Here is a 21523-nt window from a genome sequence, read left to right as displayed (position 1 = left end):
CACTGACCAAAACCACAATTCTGTTCATTATTGAGTCATTTATTGCAATTTTCGCCCAATAGTACTAATATAATTTAATACCACACACCTCCAGATTCAGGGACCGTTTCTTCCCAGCTGTCGTTAGGCAACTGAACCACCCTACCACAACTAAAGAGTCCTGAGCTACTATCTACCTCATTGGAGACCCTCAGACTATCTTTGATCGTACTTTACTGGCTTTATCTTGCACTAAACTTTATTCACATTATCCTGCATTTGTGCACTGTGAATAGTTCGATTGTAGTCATGAATTGTCTTTCCGCTGACTGGTTAGCTTACAATAAAAGATTTTTACTGTACCTTGGTACTCGTGATAATAAACTAAACTAAACTTGTTATACTTTCTAAATTCTGTGTAGATGAATACAGGTTTTCATAGTAATTAAAAAATAAACATTTATATTGACTAACAAAAGAATTAATGAGTAGGAATTCATCATATCGAACAAATCATTACCCCTGGCCTTTCCCTGTTCATTCCTGTGTTCTATTCCCAAAATCTTGTTGTAAATTGGAGTAAAAAAGGCACAGCTACCTCTGCAGAAAACCTTGAAATGCTATAAATAAGACAAATGATTCAAGGGTGTTTTATTGTCATATGTCCTGAAATGGAACTACAAATTTATTCATCTTCTTAGCCAGTAAAAAGAGTGAATCGGGAGAACAGGAGATCGGGTAGCAAAATGGAATTATAGCAGGGGAAAGGAGAAAAGAAATGGAAAATAACCTTTATCTTTGTTAACTTTGCAACAAAAATTAGATCTTAAGGACCAAGACCCAACAAATACATTGCAAATGTGTAAAAGTTATTTTGTTTGTGCCAGAAGGTTTGGCAATAAACCATTAAGGCATACCAAATAGTTCCTTGAGCTGAAATGGACACGCTGTGATGAATTGATTTTACCTGTCACGTAAGTGCAGGACTTTCCTGACATACATAGCTGGCTTCCATACCGTGATAGCACCGAAGTCAGCTTTCACAGTGCTGTTTCCACACAGCTTATGGTGTAAACTCTATCTCCTGTGGCAACAATCAAATTTTGGCATTTAGCTGGGCACTGCCTATAGTTGCCATGCAATTTGTACATGACAAACAGACAGCAGTGTTGGCCTCACCATTAGGCTAAAGGGGCTGTCCCACTGCGCCGACCTAATCCGCGAGTTCAGAAGAGTTTGTCCTCGACTCATACTCGCAGCATGGCTGACAGGAGGTCCTAGGAGGTTTTTGTAACTCTCCTTCATGCTCGAGAGTAGTCCCCGCGTTCTCGAGGCCTCAGCTAGGTCGCGGCGTATTTTTCAACATGCTGAAAAATGCCCGCGAGTAAAAAAAGGTCGCGCTGGAAAAAAAAAAAGTTTTTTTTTACTCGTAGGTTTAGTCGAAGTAGGTCACAGTAGGTCGGCATGTTATTAGTAGGTAATCAAGGGTAGTCGAAGGTAGTCGTAGATAGTCCTCAAAATAGTTGAAGGGACGTCGAAGGAGATCGAAGGAGGTCGTCTTCATTCTCCACTATCGGTGTCCAGTTTTCCCGAAGCTAGTCTTCAACATAGTTGAAGGAGGTCGAAGGAGGTCTTCTACATAATCAAAGGAGGTCTTCAACATGACTTTTTCAAACTCTCCTAAACTCTTCTAAACTCGCCAATTAGGCCACCGCAGTGGGACAGCCCCTTTACAGTGACCTCTAGCCATAAGCACCTCGGAAATAAACCTGTGAAGATGAATGGTGATCTTTATTAATAGAGCAGCTGATGTGATCAATGAAGGAAATGCTGCACCTCCTGTTGAACCATGCAAAGCAGCATCCAAAGCTGGTGTGTGTGAACAATTCATGCCAATAGAGCTTGAGTTACAATTTCTGTTGATTTTTATTGCTGCATTCCTACAGTTCACTTCCACATTCCTTTACAGATTGCACAGTCAGAGTGCGGTGGTCTGCATTTGTGCACCTTCAGATAATGGTCAGATTTGTCTCAATCGACAATTTCCTGCCTGTTTTATGTGGATAGGTTTTTCCTAAATCTAGTGTTTACAAACAAATAAAATGAGCCAGGAGGATCATCAGGCTGAATTATAGTACCACAGGAAAACTTCAATTTACAGAGAATCAAAATATATAAAGAGTACAGTTAGAACATTGTTAATTCTATGGAGAAAAATGATTCATCCATTGAGTCTTACAGCCATAGAACCAAAGACCTGTACAACATAGAAACAGATCTTTCAGCCCATACTGGGCTTGTCCCATTGCCTGAATTTGGACCATATCCGTCCAAACCGTCAATATCAATATATCTCTTCAAATGCCTTTTAAAAGTCAGAATTGTATCCACTTCTATAGCTTCCTCTGGCAGCTCATTTCAGATAGTGACTACCCTTTGAGTGGAGAAGTTCCCTTGAAGTCCCTCTTAAATATCTTCCCTTTTCACATTATGCCTTCTAGTTTTAGAAAAAGACTGAGAGTTTATCTATGACTTTATCCATGCCCCTCATGATCTTGTACTCCTCAAGGTCACCCCTCAACCTCCGATGCTCCACAGAAAAAATTCCCAGCCCCATTCAACCTCTCCTTATAACTCAAGCCCGCAAGTCTGAAGAAGGGGTTCGGCCTGAAACGTTGCCTATTTCCTTCATTCCATAGATGCTGCTGCACCCGCTGAGCTTCTCCAGCACTTCTGTCTACCTTCGAAGTCCAGGTGACACCCTGGTGAATATCTTTTGCACCCATTCAAACTTAATGACATCCTTCCTTTAGCTTAGTTTTAGTTTTAGTTTAGTTTAGTTTAGAGATACAGTGTGGAAACAGGCCCTTCAGCCCACTGAATCGACGAGAGTAGTAGCTTTGCTTTGCTTCTAATATTACAATTATTAATACTAATATTACATTTACCAACATCAAAACTATTGACCCTATTGATTTTTAATAAATACAGAACATAAGGAGTATGATCTGTACTTTGTGCATGGGTGACAAACTTGGAAGTGCTTATCTGTGCTCCAGTTTACTACAGTTCTACAGAATTAATATGATCCAAGTGGGTCACACAAATAAGGCAAGCAAAAAGCAACAATGAGCTTATCTCCTGCGTAAAAGTGAAAATTAATTGTGGTTTGCAATATTAGACTTTGATACGTTCTGGATGGAGCGGAGGGTGAATGTGAAGTAACTGCAAGGAAATGGAGGAAAAGATTGTGATTGTTATTGAAGTCCTCCTAGCCCCAGCACATCACTGCAGAATATTCCCAAGGTAGAGATTGGGCCCAATGATTTTCAACTGCATCTACATTTCATCATAAGGTCAGTGGCAGGGATATTCCCTGAGGAGTGAATAATGTTCAATTCTACACAAAGTGGTAATCCATGCCTGCCCGGAACAAGAACTAGAAATAGTCTAGACCCAGGTGACAAGTGGCAAGTTCTGCTCCTTATCCTTCCAGGCAATGGGCATCTCCAACAGGACCAAATCGAATCATCTAGTCTAGACATTCAACGGTTCTCATTAATATGTCCTTCACCATCAACATCCTGAGTTGGAATTTGGGGTAGAATCATAGAAACATAGAAAATAGGGGCAGGAGTAGGCCATTTAGTCCTTCGATCCAGCCCCGCCATTCAATATGATCATGGCTGATCATTATAAATCAGTACCCCATTCCTGTTTTCTCCTCATATCGCTTTATTCCATTTGCCCTAAGAGCTATCTCTAACTCTCTCTTGAAAACTGGTTGGGAAGCTGCGATCAGTGAACTGAATGATAACGTGAGTACTGATCAAAAGCTGTGTAATGTGTGGCAGATCATTCACCTTCTGACACCCATAAGTCAGACAAGTCAGGAAAACCATTGCATGCTCTCCACATCCATGGATGAGCCCAGCTCCATTAATAGCATGCAGCCCACCTGATCGCAATTGTCACATTAATGTGGACATTTATTTCTTCCACCATTGGTACATTGTAGCTGCAGTGCCTACAGTCTACAAAATGTGCTCCATCACCAACCAGCAACGCCCAAAGCCACAACCACTAAAGCCAAGGATGTCAGGACTAGCAGGTGCCAAGGAGAATCGCCACTTGTAGGTTCCTCTCCATGTCATGCAACATTCCAATCAGGAAATATATTTCACATTTCCTCGATGTTGCTGGATTTAAATCTTGAAAATTCATCTTCAACAACACTGTGGGAATACTTTCACCAGAGTTACAAGATTCAGGAAGGCAGCTCACGTCCACCTTCACAAGGGATGTTCGGGTTGGGCACTAAATGTTGGCCTTGCCAGCTATGTACACAAAAACAAATAATCCGAATAATAATAATAATAATGGATGGGATTTATATAGCGCCTTTCTAATACTCAAGGCGCTTTACATCGCATTATTCATTCACTCCTCAGTCACACTCAGTGGTGGTAAGCTACTTCTGTAGCCACAGCTGCCCTGGGGCAGACTGACGGAAGCGTGGCTGCCATTCTGCGCCTACGGCCCCTCCGACCACCACCAATCACTCACACACATTCACACACATTCACACACAGGCAAAGGTGGGTGAAGTGTCTTGCCCAAGGACACAACGACAGTATGCACTCCAAGCGGGATTCGAACCGGCTACCTTCCGGTCGCCAGCCGAACACTTAGCACATTGCGCCATCTGTCGTCCCTAACGAATAATGTGATTGCGTTGTTGCAGAGCTGGCAGTGTGTGTACACTGTGAGATATGGGTGCGAGACTTGTGGCCAGGCTCATTTTATGAAGGAAACAACTAACGAATTAGGTATGATTTGGAATCAGTGGAAGAAATGGGGCAGCAGGGAGATTCATTTATAGAGTGACTGGGTTTAATGCTTACGTCTAGTGCTGTCTGTGTGGAGTTTGTTCTCCCTGTGACCGCATGGGTTTCCATTGGGTGCTCTGATTCCCTCGGAGGGAATGGGAGCCAAGCCCACATCCCAGTCACGGCACCAATCTCCTTCTCCGTCCACCACTGTCGCCAATTTTCGGCCATGCGCTGAGAATCTTACCACGTGGCTTTGCAGGTCTGATGGTCGCATTGAGGCTGCTGTCTCCATGCTGAACCCCCCCCTTTGAGGCTGTGTGGGCTGCCCGCAGATCCATCCAGCAGTCTAGGGTTGCTGCCAGAAACCATCCCACTCAGACTCCTACACACGCAGACACACACCCACGTACATGCAAACTCCCCCACACACATATACAAATGCACACAGATACAAATGCACACACACACCACACAAAACACACACATAGCACTCATATACGCCACACACACATGCACACGCACACGCTGACACACACATACAAACATACGGAAACAAACCAAACATGCACAAGACACACACGTGCACACACATATGCACTGACATCCATATACAAATGTGCATACACACACTCAACCACACACAAAACACACACACGCAGGTGCACACTCACATCCGCACACACACATGGCTAAGAATCTAGCTCTTCTCTTCATCCCCCACCCATACATACAAACACACACACATATGCATGCACAATCCCATCTGCACATACACACACACACACACACACACACACACTCACACACACACACACACACACACACACACACACACACACACACACACACACACACACACTCACACACACACACACACACACACACACACACACACACACACACACACACACACACACACACACACACACACACACACACACACACACACACACACACACACACACACACACACTGTCCCACTGCTGGGACAACTGATCTGGAGGGTGACAGGATCACTCACGCCTTCCACCATCAAAACCCGTTATGGAAAGCCTTCCCTCCCCAGAGACTGGATGCTGTTGGACCATATTCACCCTCTCCCCGAGGCTTGAGGTTTAATTTATTCACGCTTAGACCTTCCAATGCTGTGCTGAGATCAGAGAGGGGTTGGAAGTGAAGAAAGAGATTGTAGGTGGGGAGAGAGCAGGGCGAGAAAGAAAAGAGGGGGGTAGGGAAGAGCACAGAGAGAGTGAGTGTGGGGTGGAGAGGAGTATGGTGAAAGATCAAGAGTGTGGGAGTGAGGGAAAAGGGTAGGGATGAGGAGAGAGAGGGCTGGAGAGAGAAAGAATAATGGAGCTCAGGATGAGGGTGAAGGTGTGAGGGGGAACCTACAAGCAGGTGAGAGAGGGAACAAAGACAACAAAATGGAAAAGGGGAGGGAGGAGAGAAAGGTGGAGAGGGGAAGATAGGAAAAGAGTAGGAGTAGTGGAGGGAGAGAGAAAGATAGGATGATAGTGATTGAGCAGTAGGACTGGGAATGGCAGCCAGAACGGTGGTCGGAGCAAGATGGAGTGAAATAGATTTTTTTTAGAAAGGGAGAGGAGAATGAAGAGGTTTGTGTGAAGAGTTGGGATGGACAGGGAAAAATGAGAGGGAAAGGGGGCGTGGAGAGAATGTTGAGCGTCAGGGGAAGGCAGGAATGGACAGAGGGGAAGGAGAGGTGAAAGGGCAGGGGGGGAGGTGGAGGAAAATGAGGGAGGTGTGAGAGAGAAGTTGAGAAGATAGACACTGGAAAAGAAAGAGAAATGGAAAGGTAGTTTGTTTGGCAGTGAGAGGTTTTGCACAGTGGGAGGGAGATACTGTGTAAGCAGGCCTCACCCAAATACTGAGTCTGGATAGACACAAAATGCAAGAGTAACTCAATGGGGCATGCAGCTACTCTGGAGAAAACGGATAAGTGATGTTTTGGGACAGGAGCCTTCTTCAGAAGAAATTGAACCTCCCATTTCCTCAACCGCCCTTTCTATCTCCCCCACTTCCTCTATGTAAACAACTGTACAGACCGGTGTAACTATAATAATAATAATAAATTTTATTTATGGGCGCCTTTCAAGAGTCTCAAGGACACCTTACAAAAATTGAGCATGTAGAGGAAAAACATGTAAGGGGAATGAAATAAATAGTAGAGACATGACTAGTATACAAAGTAAAGACAGAATTCAATACAAAACACAGTATGAGGCAATTAATGCACAGATGAAAATGGACGGGGACGTGGGGCTAAGGATAGGCAGAGGTGAAGAGATGGGTCTTGAGGCGGGACTGGAAGATGGTGAGGGACACGGAATTGCGGATCAGTTGGGGGAGGGAGTTCCAGAGCCTGGGAGCTGCCCTGGAGAAGGCTCTGTCCCCAAAACTGCTGAGGTTGGACTTGTGGATGGAGAGGAGACCGGCTGATGTGGATCTGAGGGACCGTGAGGGTTGGTAGGGGGAGAGGAGGTCAGTGAGATATGGGGGGGCCAGATGGTGGAGGGCTTTGTAGGTGAGGACCAGGATTTTGTAGGTGATCCGGTGGGAGATGGGAAGCCAGTGAAGTTGTTTGAGGACTGGAGTGATGTGATGCCAGGATTTGGTGTGGGTGATGAGTCGGGCGGCTGCGTTCTGGACCAGTTGGAGTCGGGGAAGTGAGTGTTAATATAAAGTGTACAGTAAGGTGGAGCTAGGGTTGGTACATTACTCTGATTGATGCACATGCACTAACCAATCTACATTCTGTATTCTCATCCATGTCCCCTCCCTCTAAAATCCCTCTTCCTATCACTTTTTTACTTCCCCCTTCTCAATTCTATGCACTCATCTCCTCCCTCACTCCGCACCTTCTCATTTAACCATCTTCCCAACCACCAACTCTCTCCCACTCCCTCTCAAAGGCAAAGTCAAAAATACAGCTATTCCATTATTGTTTTACAATCCAATTAAAATTCAAGTCATTCACTTTTAAGGTTTCAAGCACACAATGAATCATGATTTTAATTATTCGGAACTCTAAATATTTGATTATGAAAACTGTTGATGGTGTTATATTTATTATGTTGCCATCAACTTAATTTTGCAGTTCTCATTTCATAAGCAGGTCAAAGGTTTGTAATTTGTCATGATTTTGCATTATTGCTTTAACATTTGTTTGTTGAGTCACTTTAGTTTACATTAGTGATGCATGGAAGCAGGCCCTTCATCCCAGCAAGTGGGTGCTTCTCCAGACTCGAACTGTTGAGAGAAAAGATCGACTGAGTGTGGGCACCTGAAAGCTTGCTTGGGTCCGAACTGGGAGGCTACACATGGAGGTGGTAGACATATGGCTCAAGATGGCGGCACAGGCAAGTGGCGAGGAAAGACACGTGGCTGTCGGAGCAAGTCCATGGTCATAGAGCAGGAGAGCAGCAGGAATCTCACAGGGTCTCACAGAACTCATATCAGAGAGAGGAGGAAAACTTGTTCAAAGTAGACATACCTTGAGGAGATTTCACAATGGAGCAGTCAAATGCAGAAAGTAGGAACTGTAGATGCTGGTTTGTAAAAGTAGAGTTAGATTTAGCTCTTCGGGCTAAAGGAATTAAGGGATATGGGGGAAAAAGCAAGAACGGGCTACTGATTTTAGATGATCAGCCATGATCATATTGAATGGCGGTGCTGGCTCGAAGGACTGAATGGCCTATTCCTGCACCTATTTTTATATATTTCTATGTTTCTAGGCTGGAAAGTGGGATCCTTTTGAAGGTGTGATGACAAGAGATCAAGGCATGCATGAAATATGTGCTGGAGTAAGCCATTCGGCCCTTCGAGCCAGCACCGCCAATCAATATGATCATGGTTGATCATCCAAAAGCATTACCCCGTTCTGGCTTTTCCCCCATATCCCTTGATTCCCTTTGCCCTAAGTGCTAAATCTAACTCCCTCTTGTAAACAGCCTGACTGTGTGATTCGTCTCCAATTTATAGCTTTGACCAATTTCAATTTTGATTGCGGATTAACCCCAAAGTTGAGTCCTTCAAGTTTAATGACGAGCAAATAAACATTTTTCCAACAGGCTGGCTGTTAAACGCTATTATCTAATTAGATGTCCAAAGAATATAATCTTAAATGAAGCCCACCAAATATACATCAATCTCAATGTTCGTAACTGTCAAATGTATGATCAGCAAGGCATTTAGCACCCAGTTGCTGTGCCCTTACAGTGTTGCCTTTGTAACCTTTGGTATTCATTCTGTCAGTTAGTCCACACTGACACAAAACAATTTACACGTTTAATTGGGCCAATTTTAACTCCCTTCATTCTGTGTAAATGGATTTTAAGTCCAAAAATAGCATTGTGTCACTTACCATCCTGTTCATAATAACATCACAGCTAACAACGCGTAGAGTAATACAAGGCCTGCCTGTTTCAGGTTTAAGGTAGTTTATAAAATGCAGATTCAGGGGAGGGAGGGGAGGAAGATGCAGCACCCACTGTGTCCATTTCAGCAAGGCAGCCACCAATTCCATGCCAGTGGACTTCAAATGTTGCGGTACTCAGAACAGAATAAAGATTTATCCATTTATGAATGCAGCCTAGTTTCTTTGTTGGAGTGGCCACACAATAGGTAACGTGAGCATATCTCAATGAAAAAAGAAAACATGTTGTCATTAATGTGGAAAAGGTGCAGAAGAGATTCACCAGGATGAGTACCTAGAGCTGCAGGCTTAGATTATAGCAAGAAGCTGGATAGACTGGGACTTTTTTCCTCAAAGCATAGGAGGCTGAGGTGTGAATATACTTATTAAAGAATACAAAATCACGAGGGGCGTTCTGACATAATCACGAGGGGCGTTCTGACAAAATCACGAGGGGCAGTCACGGTGGCGCAGCGGTAGAGTTGCTGCCTTACAGCAAAATGCAGCGACGAAGTCCCGGGTTCGATCCCAACCTCGGGCGCTGTCTGTAGTGAGTTTGTACGTTCTCCCCGTGACCTGCATAGGTTTTCTCCAAGATCTTCGGTTTCCTCCCACATTCCAATGACGTACAGATTTGTATGTTAATTGGCTTGGTAAATGTAAAAAAATGCCCAGTATAAAAAAATTGTCCAACTTCCAATGTAGACTCTTTGGAAGGTGCAAGGTACAAGGTACAAGATAAAGTGAATGCTTACAGAATTTTACCCAGAGATTTAAAAGGGACCTTAGGGGCAACTTATTCATGCAGAGAATAGTTTTAACTAACACAAGCTGATAGAGGAAGTTCCAGAAGCAGGTCCAATTATGACTTTCAAATGGCATTTGGACAGATATAATGGCTAGTAATGCTCGTCCCACTTAGGAAACCTGAACGGAAACCTCTGGAGACCTTGCGCCCCACCCAAGGTTTCCGTGAGGTTCCCGGAGGTTTTGGTCACTCTCCCTAATGGTCGAAAGTGGTTTCCGCGTAGTCGAGCTTCTTCTATGTTCCGGCAATTATTTCAAAAAATTAAAAACCGGCCTCGACTAAAAATAGGTTGCCGTTTTAAAAATCGGTAATTTTTTAGTCGAAGCCGGTTGCGATGCTAGTTGAAAGTGGTTGCCGGAGGTTGCAGGTAGTGGAAGGTAAGACCTTTTTTTCACCTAGTTTTATTCCACCAGGGAGGACTTACCTTCCACTACCTGCAACCTCCAGCAACCACCTTGAACTAGCATCTCAACCGGCTTCGACTAAAAAATGACCTCTTTTTAAAACGGCATCCTATTTTTAGTCGAGGCCAGTTTCAAATTTTTTGAAATAATCGGCGGAACATAGAAAAAGCTCGACTACGCGGAAACCACTTTCGACCATTAGGGAGATTGACAAAAACCTCCGAGAACCGCACGGAAACCTTGGGTGGGGCGCAAGGTCTCCAGAGGTTTCCTTTCAGGTTTCCTAAGTGGGACAGGGGCTTAAGGGTTCAGAGGATTGTGGACCAATGGCAGGCAAATGGGACTAACTTAGAATGGGCAAGTTAGGCTGAAGGGCCTGTTTCCATGCCGTGCAGATCTATGACTATTTGCATTTCCACCGTGACTTTCACCCCAACAGGACATCTCTCAGTATTTTTAAAGATCTCTGTGGAGAGCAATTAGTGCGGCTATGGTCAAGAGAATCCTTATAGTGGATAATGATGTTTAAACTGATTATAATATTAAACACTGAGAGTCTTGATTAATACAGATTTGTAAGCATTTGCTTTCAAAAACAAACATATAGGTAATGATTTTTCTTTTATTTTATAAATATATTGCACAAAACATTTTTAAATCATTTTTAAATAATTTCATTGATTTTCTATTTTAAATATACAATTACCACAAAAAACATAATACCCATTTTTCTAAAGAATTGGACAAAATAAAAACTACACAAAGTTAATTCTAGTTGTGACATACAGAAATGGGATGGACAAAGTTGTTCGCAATGTTAATCTGTGCAAAATCTGGGCGAGGATGTGAATATAAAATACACTGGTCAAAGTCCAAAACTGGGAAATATTTTCAAAGATCTCACAATCTTAATATTTAAGAAGGAACTGCAGATGCTGGAAAATCAAAGGTATACAAAAATGCTGGAGAAACTCAGCGGGTGCAGCAGCATCTATGGAGCGAAGGAAATAGGCAACGTTTCAGGCTGAAACCCTTCTTCAGACTGAAACGTTGCCTATTTCCTTCGCTCCATAGAAGCTGCTGCACCCGCTGAGTTTCTCCAGCATTTTTGTGTACCTTCACAATCTTAATAGTTGTGCACCATGTATGTAATGTTGTAAGTCATTTTAATTTTTATTATTGTGGGGAAGTGACTCATTTAACAAAGATTTTTTGAAATGTAACTACATTATCCGGTGATCTAAAACCAACGGCCAAAGGACCATAACATAGAAAGCCCTAAAGGAATGAAGAACTACCATCAGGATGTTATAATGAAGTGTGCATCATTCACTTATGTTGGAGTTCATGAGGTGATCCCCACTTACAATTTTGCTATCAAAAGGGGGCTGCAGGATGAGAGACTGCAGAGCAAAGGCATTATCAAAAAATAAAATGATGCACTCCCTCAATCAACTTAAGTGATTTATAAATATATGCCTAGCCATTGAATTTCTCAATTTCTTGGTGCAAGAAACCTTTTGCCCAATTCACTCTCAAGAAAAATGGCCCAAAACACTTTAGAAATATCATTATGGCAGTTTTCAGATTAAAATAACCACTGATGTGGGTCCTAAGCCGATCCTAGCAGGGAGAGGTCCAATTGAAGAGAGTTTCTGAAAATCGCTGCCCGCTTATCTGAGACAGGCATCAGCCCTTAAAGGCACACTCCCTGTGTAGCCAGATGCCATGTCTTGCCATGGAGGAGGGAGCTCTCAACCTCAGTCAAAGGGAAACATGTGAGAAAGGAGATCCCGTGTGATAGGAGACCCACCAGGGGCTTCATAGGAAGAGATTAACTCCAGCAGTCTTTTTCCCAGAAATGAAATCCGCACTCTTTCAAGTAATGTAGGAATTAATTCATGTCCTGACAAGATGGGGAAAAAACATAGTTGTAATGAACTATTTTAGTGTACGGATCAGGGATTCATTTATTGGTACATTGTGATCAATTCCTTGCTCCCCAGGTTCCAGGTCTGCAGGTCTCCCTTCCTCTTGACACAGGTGCAGGCCAATAGGTCTAACTCGGTTGGCATGGATGAATTGGGCTGAAGGGCCTGTAGCTCTACGACTGGCACCAGCTGCTCTCGTTTGATTACCAGCTTAAGTAGCATCCAACATACAATGATGAAGCTTCTGCACTTGCTGACTGAATATTGCACTGTATCCCCAGGCTAATGGATACACCTCGAAGTTCACATTTAGAAGCCCATTTGCCACTTTGCAGAATGAACCTGGTGCTGGCGTGTCTCTCATTGCACCTGCTCTCTATGGCCATGACAAGGCAGCAAGTTGGCGTCAGGAGCCAGAGAGGTAGAGGGTAGCCTTTGACTCTTTGGCCAGTAATTGACGTGGAGAGCATCCAACGATTCAGTCTCCCGTACTTGGTTCTGAAATTCCTCGGTTGACCCACAACCACCTTAACACTGAGGAAGTGGAAACCTTGCCCATTGAGAAAAATATCTCACTTTTTAATGGGATTGCTTAAGGCCACATGACTGCAGACCGTGACTGCCTATACTCGAGGGATCTCGGCCACACTGGTGGATTCCAGAGTCCTCCAATTCTTCAATGAAGCCAATGTTGCCGAAATAATGTTTTGCATGAATACTGCATTGCGCACGCTAATGCTGTGATGAGCCGTGAATTGAGAAGTATGGCTGAGATCTTCTGTGACCCCTTGGGCAGATCATGTCATGAGACACGACATGAATATGACCTCCGTAGAAAGATGACAACAACCTAGCTGAAGGCCGTCTCACAAAGCTTTGTGTGCCTCTGCGATGACAGCCCTGGAAAACCTAAACCATGTAAGCCTATACCCCATCGAAGAGAACCAGGTGGAGTATGGTGTCTCTGAAAAATCAGTGGCAGTAGCTCCTTCAGGTGGGTAAGTCTTCACCTCCTGGCCATCTTAACCTGTGTACCATTCTATAGTTGGACACAAAATGCTGGAGTTACTCAGGGGGACAGGCAGCATCTTTGGATAGGAATGGGTGACGTTTTACCCATTCCTTCTATCCAGAGATGCTGCCTGTCGCGCTGAGTTACTCCAGTATGTTGTGCTTATCTTTGGTTTAAACCAGTTCCTTCCTACACATTTCGTCTGATTACCTTTTCTGATGCCTTATTTGTTGGAGTACTGCCCATGGTGTTACTACTGAGGCACCCTTTGAATATCTCAGGACCAAAATGCTGGAGAAAATACTCTCTAATAGTTGTTGCACAATCTGAGGTATTTGACAGGTGCAGTCACTTATGAAGTTGTTTAATCAAGTCTCTGGCTGTCTGCTGAGTGTCCCTTTAAATAGTGATAAATGTGACATGGTGTGCCCCTCACTGTACTAAAACTGCCAACCCTAAACTGATTTACACTGGCAAGGGCAGAATATAAGGTAGAGGGTCGCCTTGTCACTCTCATCCAGCAATTCAGTCTCCCAGAACATAGTATACATCGTGAACGGCTGCAATATTGTGACTGTGCGTTTGTGGTTGTGCAGAAGATTTTCACTGTGCCGTGCATACGTGACAATAAAGAGCCATTGAACCACCAAAGAAATTTCTCTCTTGATCCACAACCAACTAAACTATTTTTGATAGTTTCATTAGGTGTTTGCCTGACATTGGTGTGAACAACACATCAAAAGATCCTGTGAAATTTATCACAGGTTAAATAATATGATTTCTGCATAAGAAATGGCTGTTGCTTATTCCAGTTTCCTGGTTATGGTGGGAACTGTCATATCGTAAAGAGCAAAAGAGATGCCCCTACATAGTAGATTTTAAGCCGCCTGTCAAATTGAGATTGGGGTCTTAGTCCAAGAGTATATATGGGGGGTAAACTGTACTGAGGGGAAGAAAAACTGTCTCCCATTTAACAATGCAAAACACACGAAGATACAAGACTTCCATGGTTTTAATTCTATAATAATATTGGATGAGCTCTAGGATATACATTCATTTCATTATTGTGCCAAAATATTTCCTCGTACAGCAATGAGATTAAGTAGAATGATTATGAAGTTTGAAACATTGAATTATGTAAAAAGTGTCAGCTGACATTCTGTATTTCGGCTCAATATCGTAAAGGCCATCCTTTTCTTTAAAAGCACATCTACTAAATAACGGTGAAAGCTTTGATTTTCTTGTACCACATTTGATACCCCTTTCTAACACCAAATAGATTAGACAAGTCAACGAAGCATAAACTCCCACTTGCAACAGATGCTCAATCCAATTTCAATACAGTATTAATACAGGGCCAGGAAACTCTTTGGTGATGCATGGGAAAATGTTTGAAAATCTAGGGGTTGGAGACAGATTGATGAATTCACAGTCTATAGAAATTTAGTGTGACAATGACTAACGTCAAAATGTACTTTATTGAAATTATCACTTTGAACAAGGGCAGTGATTTATTTGTGTTGGGCCACAAGCTTTGCATATTCTGAATCCTCTGGGAAGTTCCACATTATAGTACCCATGTTAGAACTATACAGCATCATAACTTCACTTTGCTCATCGCCCGGTGCTAGAGTGAACTAGTTGTTTCACCGCAACAGCTGCCTATTGACGGAGAGCACAAGTTTCAACTCTTCAATTCCTGGCATTGATGGATTATCATGTTCATAGGGATAGTGATAGGAGCAGAATTAGGCCATTTGGCCCATCACGTCTCCTCCGCCATTCAATCATGGCTGATCTGTCTATCTTTCCCTCTCAACCCCATTCCCCCGCCTTCCCCTATAACCTCTGACACCCTACTAATCAAGAATCACGATATACATTTTTCTGATTAAAGTCTGGCTTTCTTTAAAACATGTCCATCTTGCATAAAGGTTGAGGATTATGAATCCACACGGGTTTCTTGGGACCTTAACATTGTTAAATTAGTTGTGGTATTTCCGAAAGGTGGATTTTGATTGGTTTTCTGGTTTGGACTCAGATAGCACTTTGTCAGACCATGTCAACATTTAATATTTATACAATTAAAACAAAAAAGAAATGCAACGATCTAACGGTAGTGATAACTTTAAGGTGAGTGTTTCTTGAAGGTTTCAGCACATTCAATGCTGGCTTAAGCCACGGTGACGTTGGTGTGTTAGAAATGAACAAGAAATACCAGTCTTGCTTTTTCTTCATCAGCCAGTGTATTCTGAGCAACACATCTCATTAGAAAACTCTGATCAAATGTCCAGAGTGTTAAGTCATAACTATTACACTGTTGAAAGACTGGTTTTCCAAGATTAGCATTTCGAAACAGAGCCTAACAATAGCAAAATGTTTCATCATAAATGCCATAAAATTAAAAGTGCTTCCCCTCTACAAAATCCAAAGTAGGATATTGCACACATTCTTTGTGTACTACATGTACCATGTCCAACACCATGGAATACACCACTACTTAGTTCACTTCCACAGGCAGCGACGTGTTGGTTTTCTGCTGACCGTGCCTGTTTATTTTCTGTACTTCTGGTAGGATTCTGAGAAGGACTGTGCCGTTGTAAGTATTGACATTTTGATACTTGTGAAAGGAATGGATTTCAAAAAAAACTGCTTGGGTCTTCAAACGGACTTCAGAAAGACGTCACGCAGGTGCAACTTCAAGGATACCAACCTGTACCTCTGGTGCTCTCTGTAAGGTTGTGTCTGTTTGTGACACTGGCACAGTAACACTGTCTCTGTTGTCAGAGCACTGCCGATTTGAAGTGTTCCTGTCACCAATCTTCTTGCCAATGTCTGGGCAGTTCTGTACAAAGATCACCCTGTTATATGCTTTCAGTCTTCGCCATAGTTGAAAGTAGACTTTACACTGCACATACATGAAGACAAGACCTCCTGTAAATCCAATGGCTACCACCACCAATTTTGTCCAAAAGGGCCATTCTAGAACACCTATAAAAAATAAATACCATATTTATCCATTGCACATTTCTTTTATCTTGTTTCATTTTTATACTTGAAAAACGGTGAATGTATACATTTCTGAAAGATTAGCCTGAGCCTTTGTTCTATCTGGCCACGCATGCATGTTACTACCAGTATTGCTGCAATAAAGGTGCAGAAGCATTTATTATGCTTCTACACATATAAGCATAATATAGGTGCAACCTATTATTCCCTTATGTAGACATATGAGCAACCGCAAACACTAAGCAAGGTCTTGATGCTAAATCTCCCTGGTAGAGATTCTAGTGACCTTTGCCTACACTACTGTCTATAAGCGATTCCTGCGTTACGGTCATTTGGATTACGGAAATTCACCTTTGCAATCCACTATTCAAAAATTATGAGATACGAAATAAAGTTTGCCCTTGTGGAATTTATGTGGAAAAGCGATAAATACTATAAATAACAGCGAAAGAGACATCAAATTGTGTTTAAACCGATCTGTCACCATTGTGGAGACAGAAGCTAGAAGGTGATAAACAGACACACCTGTCACCGCCCCCTCCCCTGCCATCCCCATTCCTCACCTCACCCTACCTGTTCCCTTTCTCCTCTATCTTAACTTGCCTCCATCACCATCATCTCCCTTCCTTAGGTTTGTTCTTTGCTGAAGATGATAGCACCTGCAGTCGCCCGCATGTCCAAACATGAGGTGAATACTTGTGATCTCCCTGCCACAATCAAACAGCCTCCATCTGAAAGTATAGGCTATTTAAGAGATTTGTTTTGGAAACTGGCAAGACAATCTCTTAAGTCACTGTTCTCCTTCTATAGATGCTTGCAGTAGTGGTGTTTAAAAGGCTTTTGGAGATGCATAGATATGCAGGGAATGGAAGGATATGGATCGTATATGGGAGGATGAGATTAGTTTATCTTGGCATCATGTTAATCACAAACATTGTGGGCTGAAAGGCTTGTTCCTGTGCTGTTCTAAGTTCTATGTTGTCTGTCCAGCTGTTTGTTGGCAGCATTTTCTGTTTTTGTTTCAGATTTCCAGCATCTGCATTTTCTTTACTTTCTCATTCTGATCAGGCACTTATCAGATGATCGGAATCTTGTTGCTGCAACTGTGATCGCTGCTAAAATAGACACCTGGGCCTTTTGCCAATGTGCTGAAATCGTTCAGTTACCATTAATAGCAAGCATTGTAATATAGCCCAAAGTGCGTTGACATTGAAAACTCTCAAGAGATTGCATCCACAATTTAAAGCTTGTGATCCAGCAAGCAGGTTCTGAAATATTTCCTGGAAGTTTTCCTTAGGGAAATCCACTGATGCTGATTCTGATTCCTTTGTCTCTTTCACGCCGGCACTCAGCAAGTTTCCAGAATATAAGAGCAGGTTGGTAAATATGTTGTTCTTACCATTGTCGTTACCCTGTTTGATCTCCTCCGCTGTCCGGTCTATCAGAACGTACAAGGACCACACTACGCAGGTGATCGCAACAACGTGGAAGGTGACAGAGCAGATAATCTTCCTCCGCTCACTTGTTGACATCTGCAGTTTTTCCCACTGGAAGAAACACAGGCGAGAGACAGTGAAGAAATTACTTTTGTGGCTAAATGCAAGTGAGCAACCATGTAAACAGCACATCACAACAGCGACTGCAGGTGGTGTGACTGCGCCAGAGCAAATTGAAGCAAACATCTGTAGAGCAGAGAGGTTGCTGCTGAGTGACAGGACATCATCCCATTGTTTTTAGTTTTTAGTTTTAGTCTTTTAATTTTTTGTTTAGTTTAGTTTAGTGGTTGTATTGTACTGTATTGTATCTGTCTGAGAGCGAACCAAGACACATTCCTATCAACTTGTTGACATGGCAATAAACTTCTTGAATCTTGAATCTTGAGATACAGCGCAGAAACAGGCCCTTCTGACCAACGAACCAGTACCGACCAGCGTTCCCCACACAAGCCTACACACACTAGGGACAATTTACACTTATACCAAGTATACAAACCCAGGCCAATTAACCTACAAACCTGTACTTCTTTGGAGTGTGGCAGTAAACCGAAGATCTCGGAGAAAACCCACGCGGTCACGGAGAGAACGTACAAACTCCATACAGACAACCCAGGTCTCTGGCGCTGTAAGCGCTGTAAGATCAACTGTACCGCTGCACCACCGTGACGCCGTTCTGTAAGCAATTATCATGTTAATAAATCTGAAGTAACCATTGTCAAAAATCCAACTCCACTGTTTATTTAAAAATATGCTAATTAGTTTGCTGAAATTGAAGCCTCAGACTGAATGGGTTGTGTACGCACTTGCTGAGTAACAATGCCTTCTCATTTCAGGACTTAGAACATGGAACAGTACAGTACAAGAACATGTCCTTCAGCCCACGATGTCTGTGTTCAACATGATGCCATGACCATTTCTTATTGACTTGAGTATGATACATATCCCTCCATTCTCTGCCTATCCAGAAGCCTCTTAAATGCCACTGTCATATCAGCTTGACCCACCAACCCAGACAGCTCCTTCCAGAAGCTCACCACCCTCTGTGTAAAAAAGTTGCCCTGCACATCTCCCTTAAACGTTGCCTTTCTCACATTAAATCTATCAAGGGAAAGCAGGATTCCATTCCTAATCGATGAAGATATAAATTTTACATCTGTAATGAGCATGTGGTTTGCTTATCTTGCTAGATTATAATAACATTAGTACTTGCAATGCAATAGATTGTAATATTTTTAATGGCCATGCCATTGGCAATGCCAGTATTTTACTGCCCATTTTTAGTCACTCTTGGGAAGATGGTGGTGAGCCATTTTCTTGAACTGCTGCAGTCCTCCTGGTGTAGGTACTTCCCAGAGTGTTGCTAGGCAATGCATTCCAGGATTTACACCAAACAATGACGAAGGACCAGCGGTATATTTCTAAGACTGCATGATCGTGAATTGAAGGGGATTTCCAAGTCCTGGTGTTCCCAAGCAACCTATTATTTTTGTCCTTCTTAAAATTGCATGCCTATGCGGCACGGCGACGCAGCAGTAGAGTTGCTGCCTTACAGTGCTTGCAGCCCCAGAGACCCGGGCTCCATCTCGACTACGGGTGTTATCTATACTGAGTTTGTACGTTTGTACTGTTTGTACTGTGGCCGCGTGGCCCCATCACGGAGATTCGTGAATCTTTGGAATTCCGTGCCCCAGTACAATATGATGGTTGCGTCAGCAAGTGTATTCGGGGTGGAGACTGATAGATATTTGAACAAAAAGGAATTCAAGGGGTATGGGGAAAGTAAAGAGGAAAATGGTGTTGAGGCCATAACCTGGTGTCTCTGTACGACCTCATGCAAGAGATGAGCATACATTCATGATTGAGGGAGTGAAAAAATAAATGGAACCTGTTTCTAGTTTAGTTTTTAGTGTAGTTTAGTTTAGAGATACAGCGTGGGAACAGGCACTTCAGCCCACCGAGTCCGCACCGACCAGCCAGCCCAGCATATTAACACAACCCTACACAGACTGGAGACAGTTTACACTTATTCCAAACCAATTAACCTACAAACCTATACGTCTTTGTAGTGAAAGAGCTAATAGCCAAATCTAATAGTCAAATCTAAAATGGAGTCGTTCTTCTACAAAAGCATGGACTAGTAGAACAAAAGAATGGCTCGGTGCCAAGTCTGAATGACTTTGTAAAATATATGAACACAATATGGAGGACAGGTAGTCCTTTCAATAAAGACATTAAGATGGCAGCCTGCAGTAATAACATGTGCTTCTTTCCATGGCCATAAAGAAGCCAAGATTGAAAAAAAATAGCTGACGCCCCAGAGATAAGTAATAACTTGTTATTGGATGAGTACAATTTGGACCCATCTTTCCTATATTGTGAAAGGCTACAGAATCTTTCAGTCATGTCATATTCAGACTTGGTAGGAGCGTTTTACTGATAAGAAAAACGTATAATTGTGCTAACTCTCCATTGTTCTGTGAGTGGGAGCCCGAGAAGCACTGAGCAATGTTTGTGCTCATTGTAGATCTTTTGTCACTCCCGTCTGACGAATCAATTAAAGATTGCCATGGTCTACCTTCAACGTTTGTTGCTATCTGTTTTTTAAGAAACAAACTTTGACAGTAGTATGGGAGGAAACCGAAGATCTTGCTTAGTTCAGCATCTTACCTACTGAACGAACCTCTTGTTAATCGCAGCACACTCTGATGTTTGGATGGTTTCTGTACGCAGTCAGTTTGGCACCCATTCCTTCTCTCCAGAGATGTTGCCTGTCCCGCTGAGTTACTCCAGCTTTTTGTGTCTATCTTCAGTTTAAACTAGCATCCGTGGTTCCTTCCTACACACCAAGTAGTAACAACTGTACAGTTTACAACTGGAATCTACTCTGAGTTAAATCGAATCTTGTGATCAAGTCAATTTCTAAACTCAGGTCTAATCCATTGCTATACGTTCAACCTACTGAACCTCACATGGCATGACCTTGAAACTATTTTGTGGAATTCGTAGCACTTACCCAGTATTTACGTCTTTGTTATTTTAGCATTACTTTAGATTTTAGATTTAAGAGATACAGTGCGGAAACAGGCCCTGTGATCTACTGAGTCCGCACCCACCACCGATCACCCCCGTACACTAGCACTACCCTACACACTAGGGACAATTTACAATTTACAGAAGCCAATTAACCTACAAACCCATACATCTTTGGAGTGTGGGAGGAAAACTGGATCACCCAGAGAAAACCCACACGGTCACAGGGAGAAGGTACAAACTCTGCACAGACAGCACCTGCAGTTAGCATCAAACACGGGTCTCTGGCGCTGTAAGACAGCAACTCTACCGCTGCACCACTGTGCGGCCCAACAACATCAGACTCTTATTTTAAGTAGGTTTGCAACCCTACTAAAAAAATCAGATTAGAGTATTAGTGATGATGTTGTATCCGACAGTGGATGTATGGATTAACATCACTAACGCATGTCATCTCAGTGCTGCTAAACATCGAGAAAGGATTTTCAATGTTATTTCAAGACAAACTTTGCATGATGAAAGCAAACTATAACAGGTTGATGATACAATGGTTCACATTTTTGACCTAGTACTGCTATGCACCGTCTCCA

At 42.8% G+C, this 21523-nt stretch overlaps 1 protein-coding gene across 4 annotated transcripts in view; it reads right to left on the bottom strand.

Annotated features, from left to right (window-relative positions):
* Positions 1–14392: 14392 nt before the first annotated feature.
* Positions 14393–21523, bottom strand: part of marchf1 (membrane associated ring-CH-type finger 1) — a 229414-nt gene continuing 222283 nt past the window's right edge. For all 4 annotated transcript variants that reach the window (XM_033018210.1, XM_033018217.1, XM_033018202.1 and 1 more), the window contains 2 exons: positions 17807–17954; positions 14393–16389 (listed from right to left, as the gene is read on the bottom strand). In XM_033018210.1, the coding sequence (XP_032874101.1) occupies positions 16082–16389; positions 17807–17954 (456 nt within the window). In that variant the 3' untranslated portion in view covers positions 14393–16081. The remainder of the gene's footprint in view (positions 16390–17806; positions 17955–21523) is intronic.

Source organism: Amblyraja radiata, chromosome 1, assembly GCF_010909765.2.
Source record: "Amblyraja radiata isolate CabotCenter1 chromosome 1, sAmbRad1.1.pri, whole genome shotgun sequence".
Lineage (NCBI taxonomy): Eukaryota > Metazoa > Chordata > Chondrichthyes > Rajiformes > Rajidae > Amblyraja > Amblyraja radiata.
Note: the sequence above shows the minus strand (reverse complement) of the source record. Positions and strands in the feature narration are given on the sequence as shown.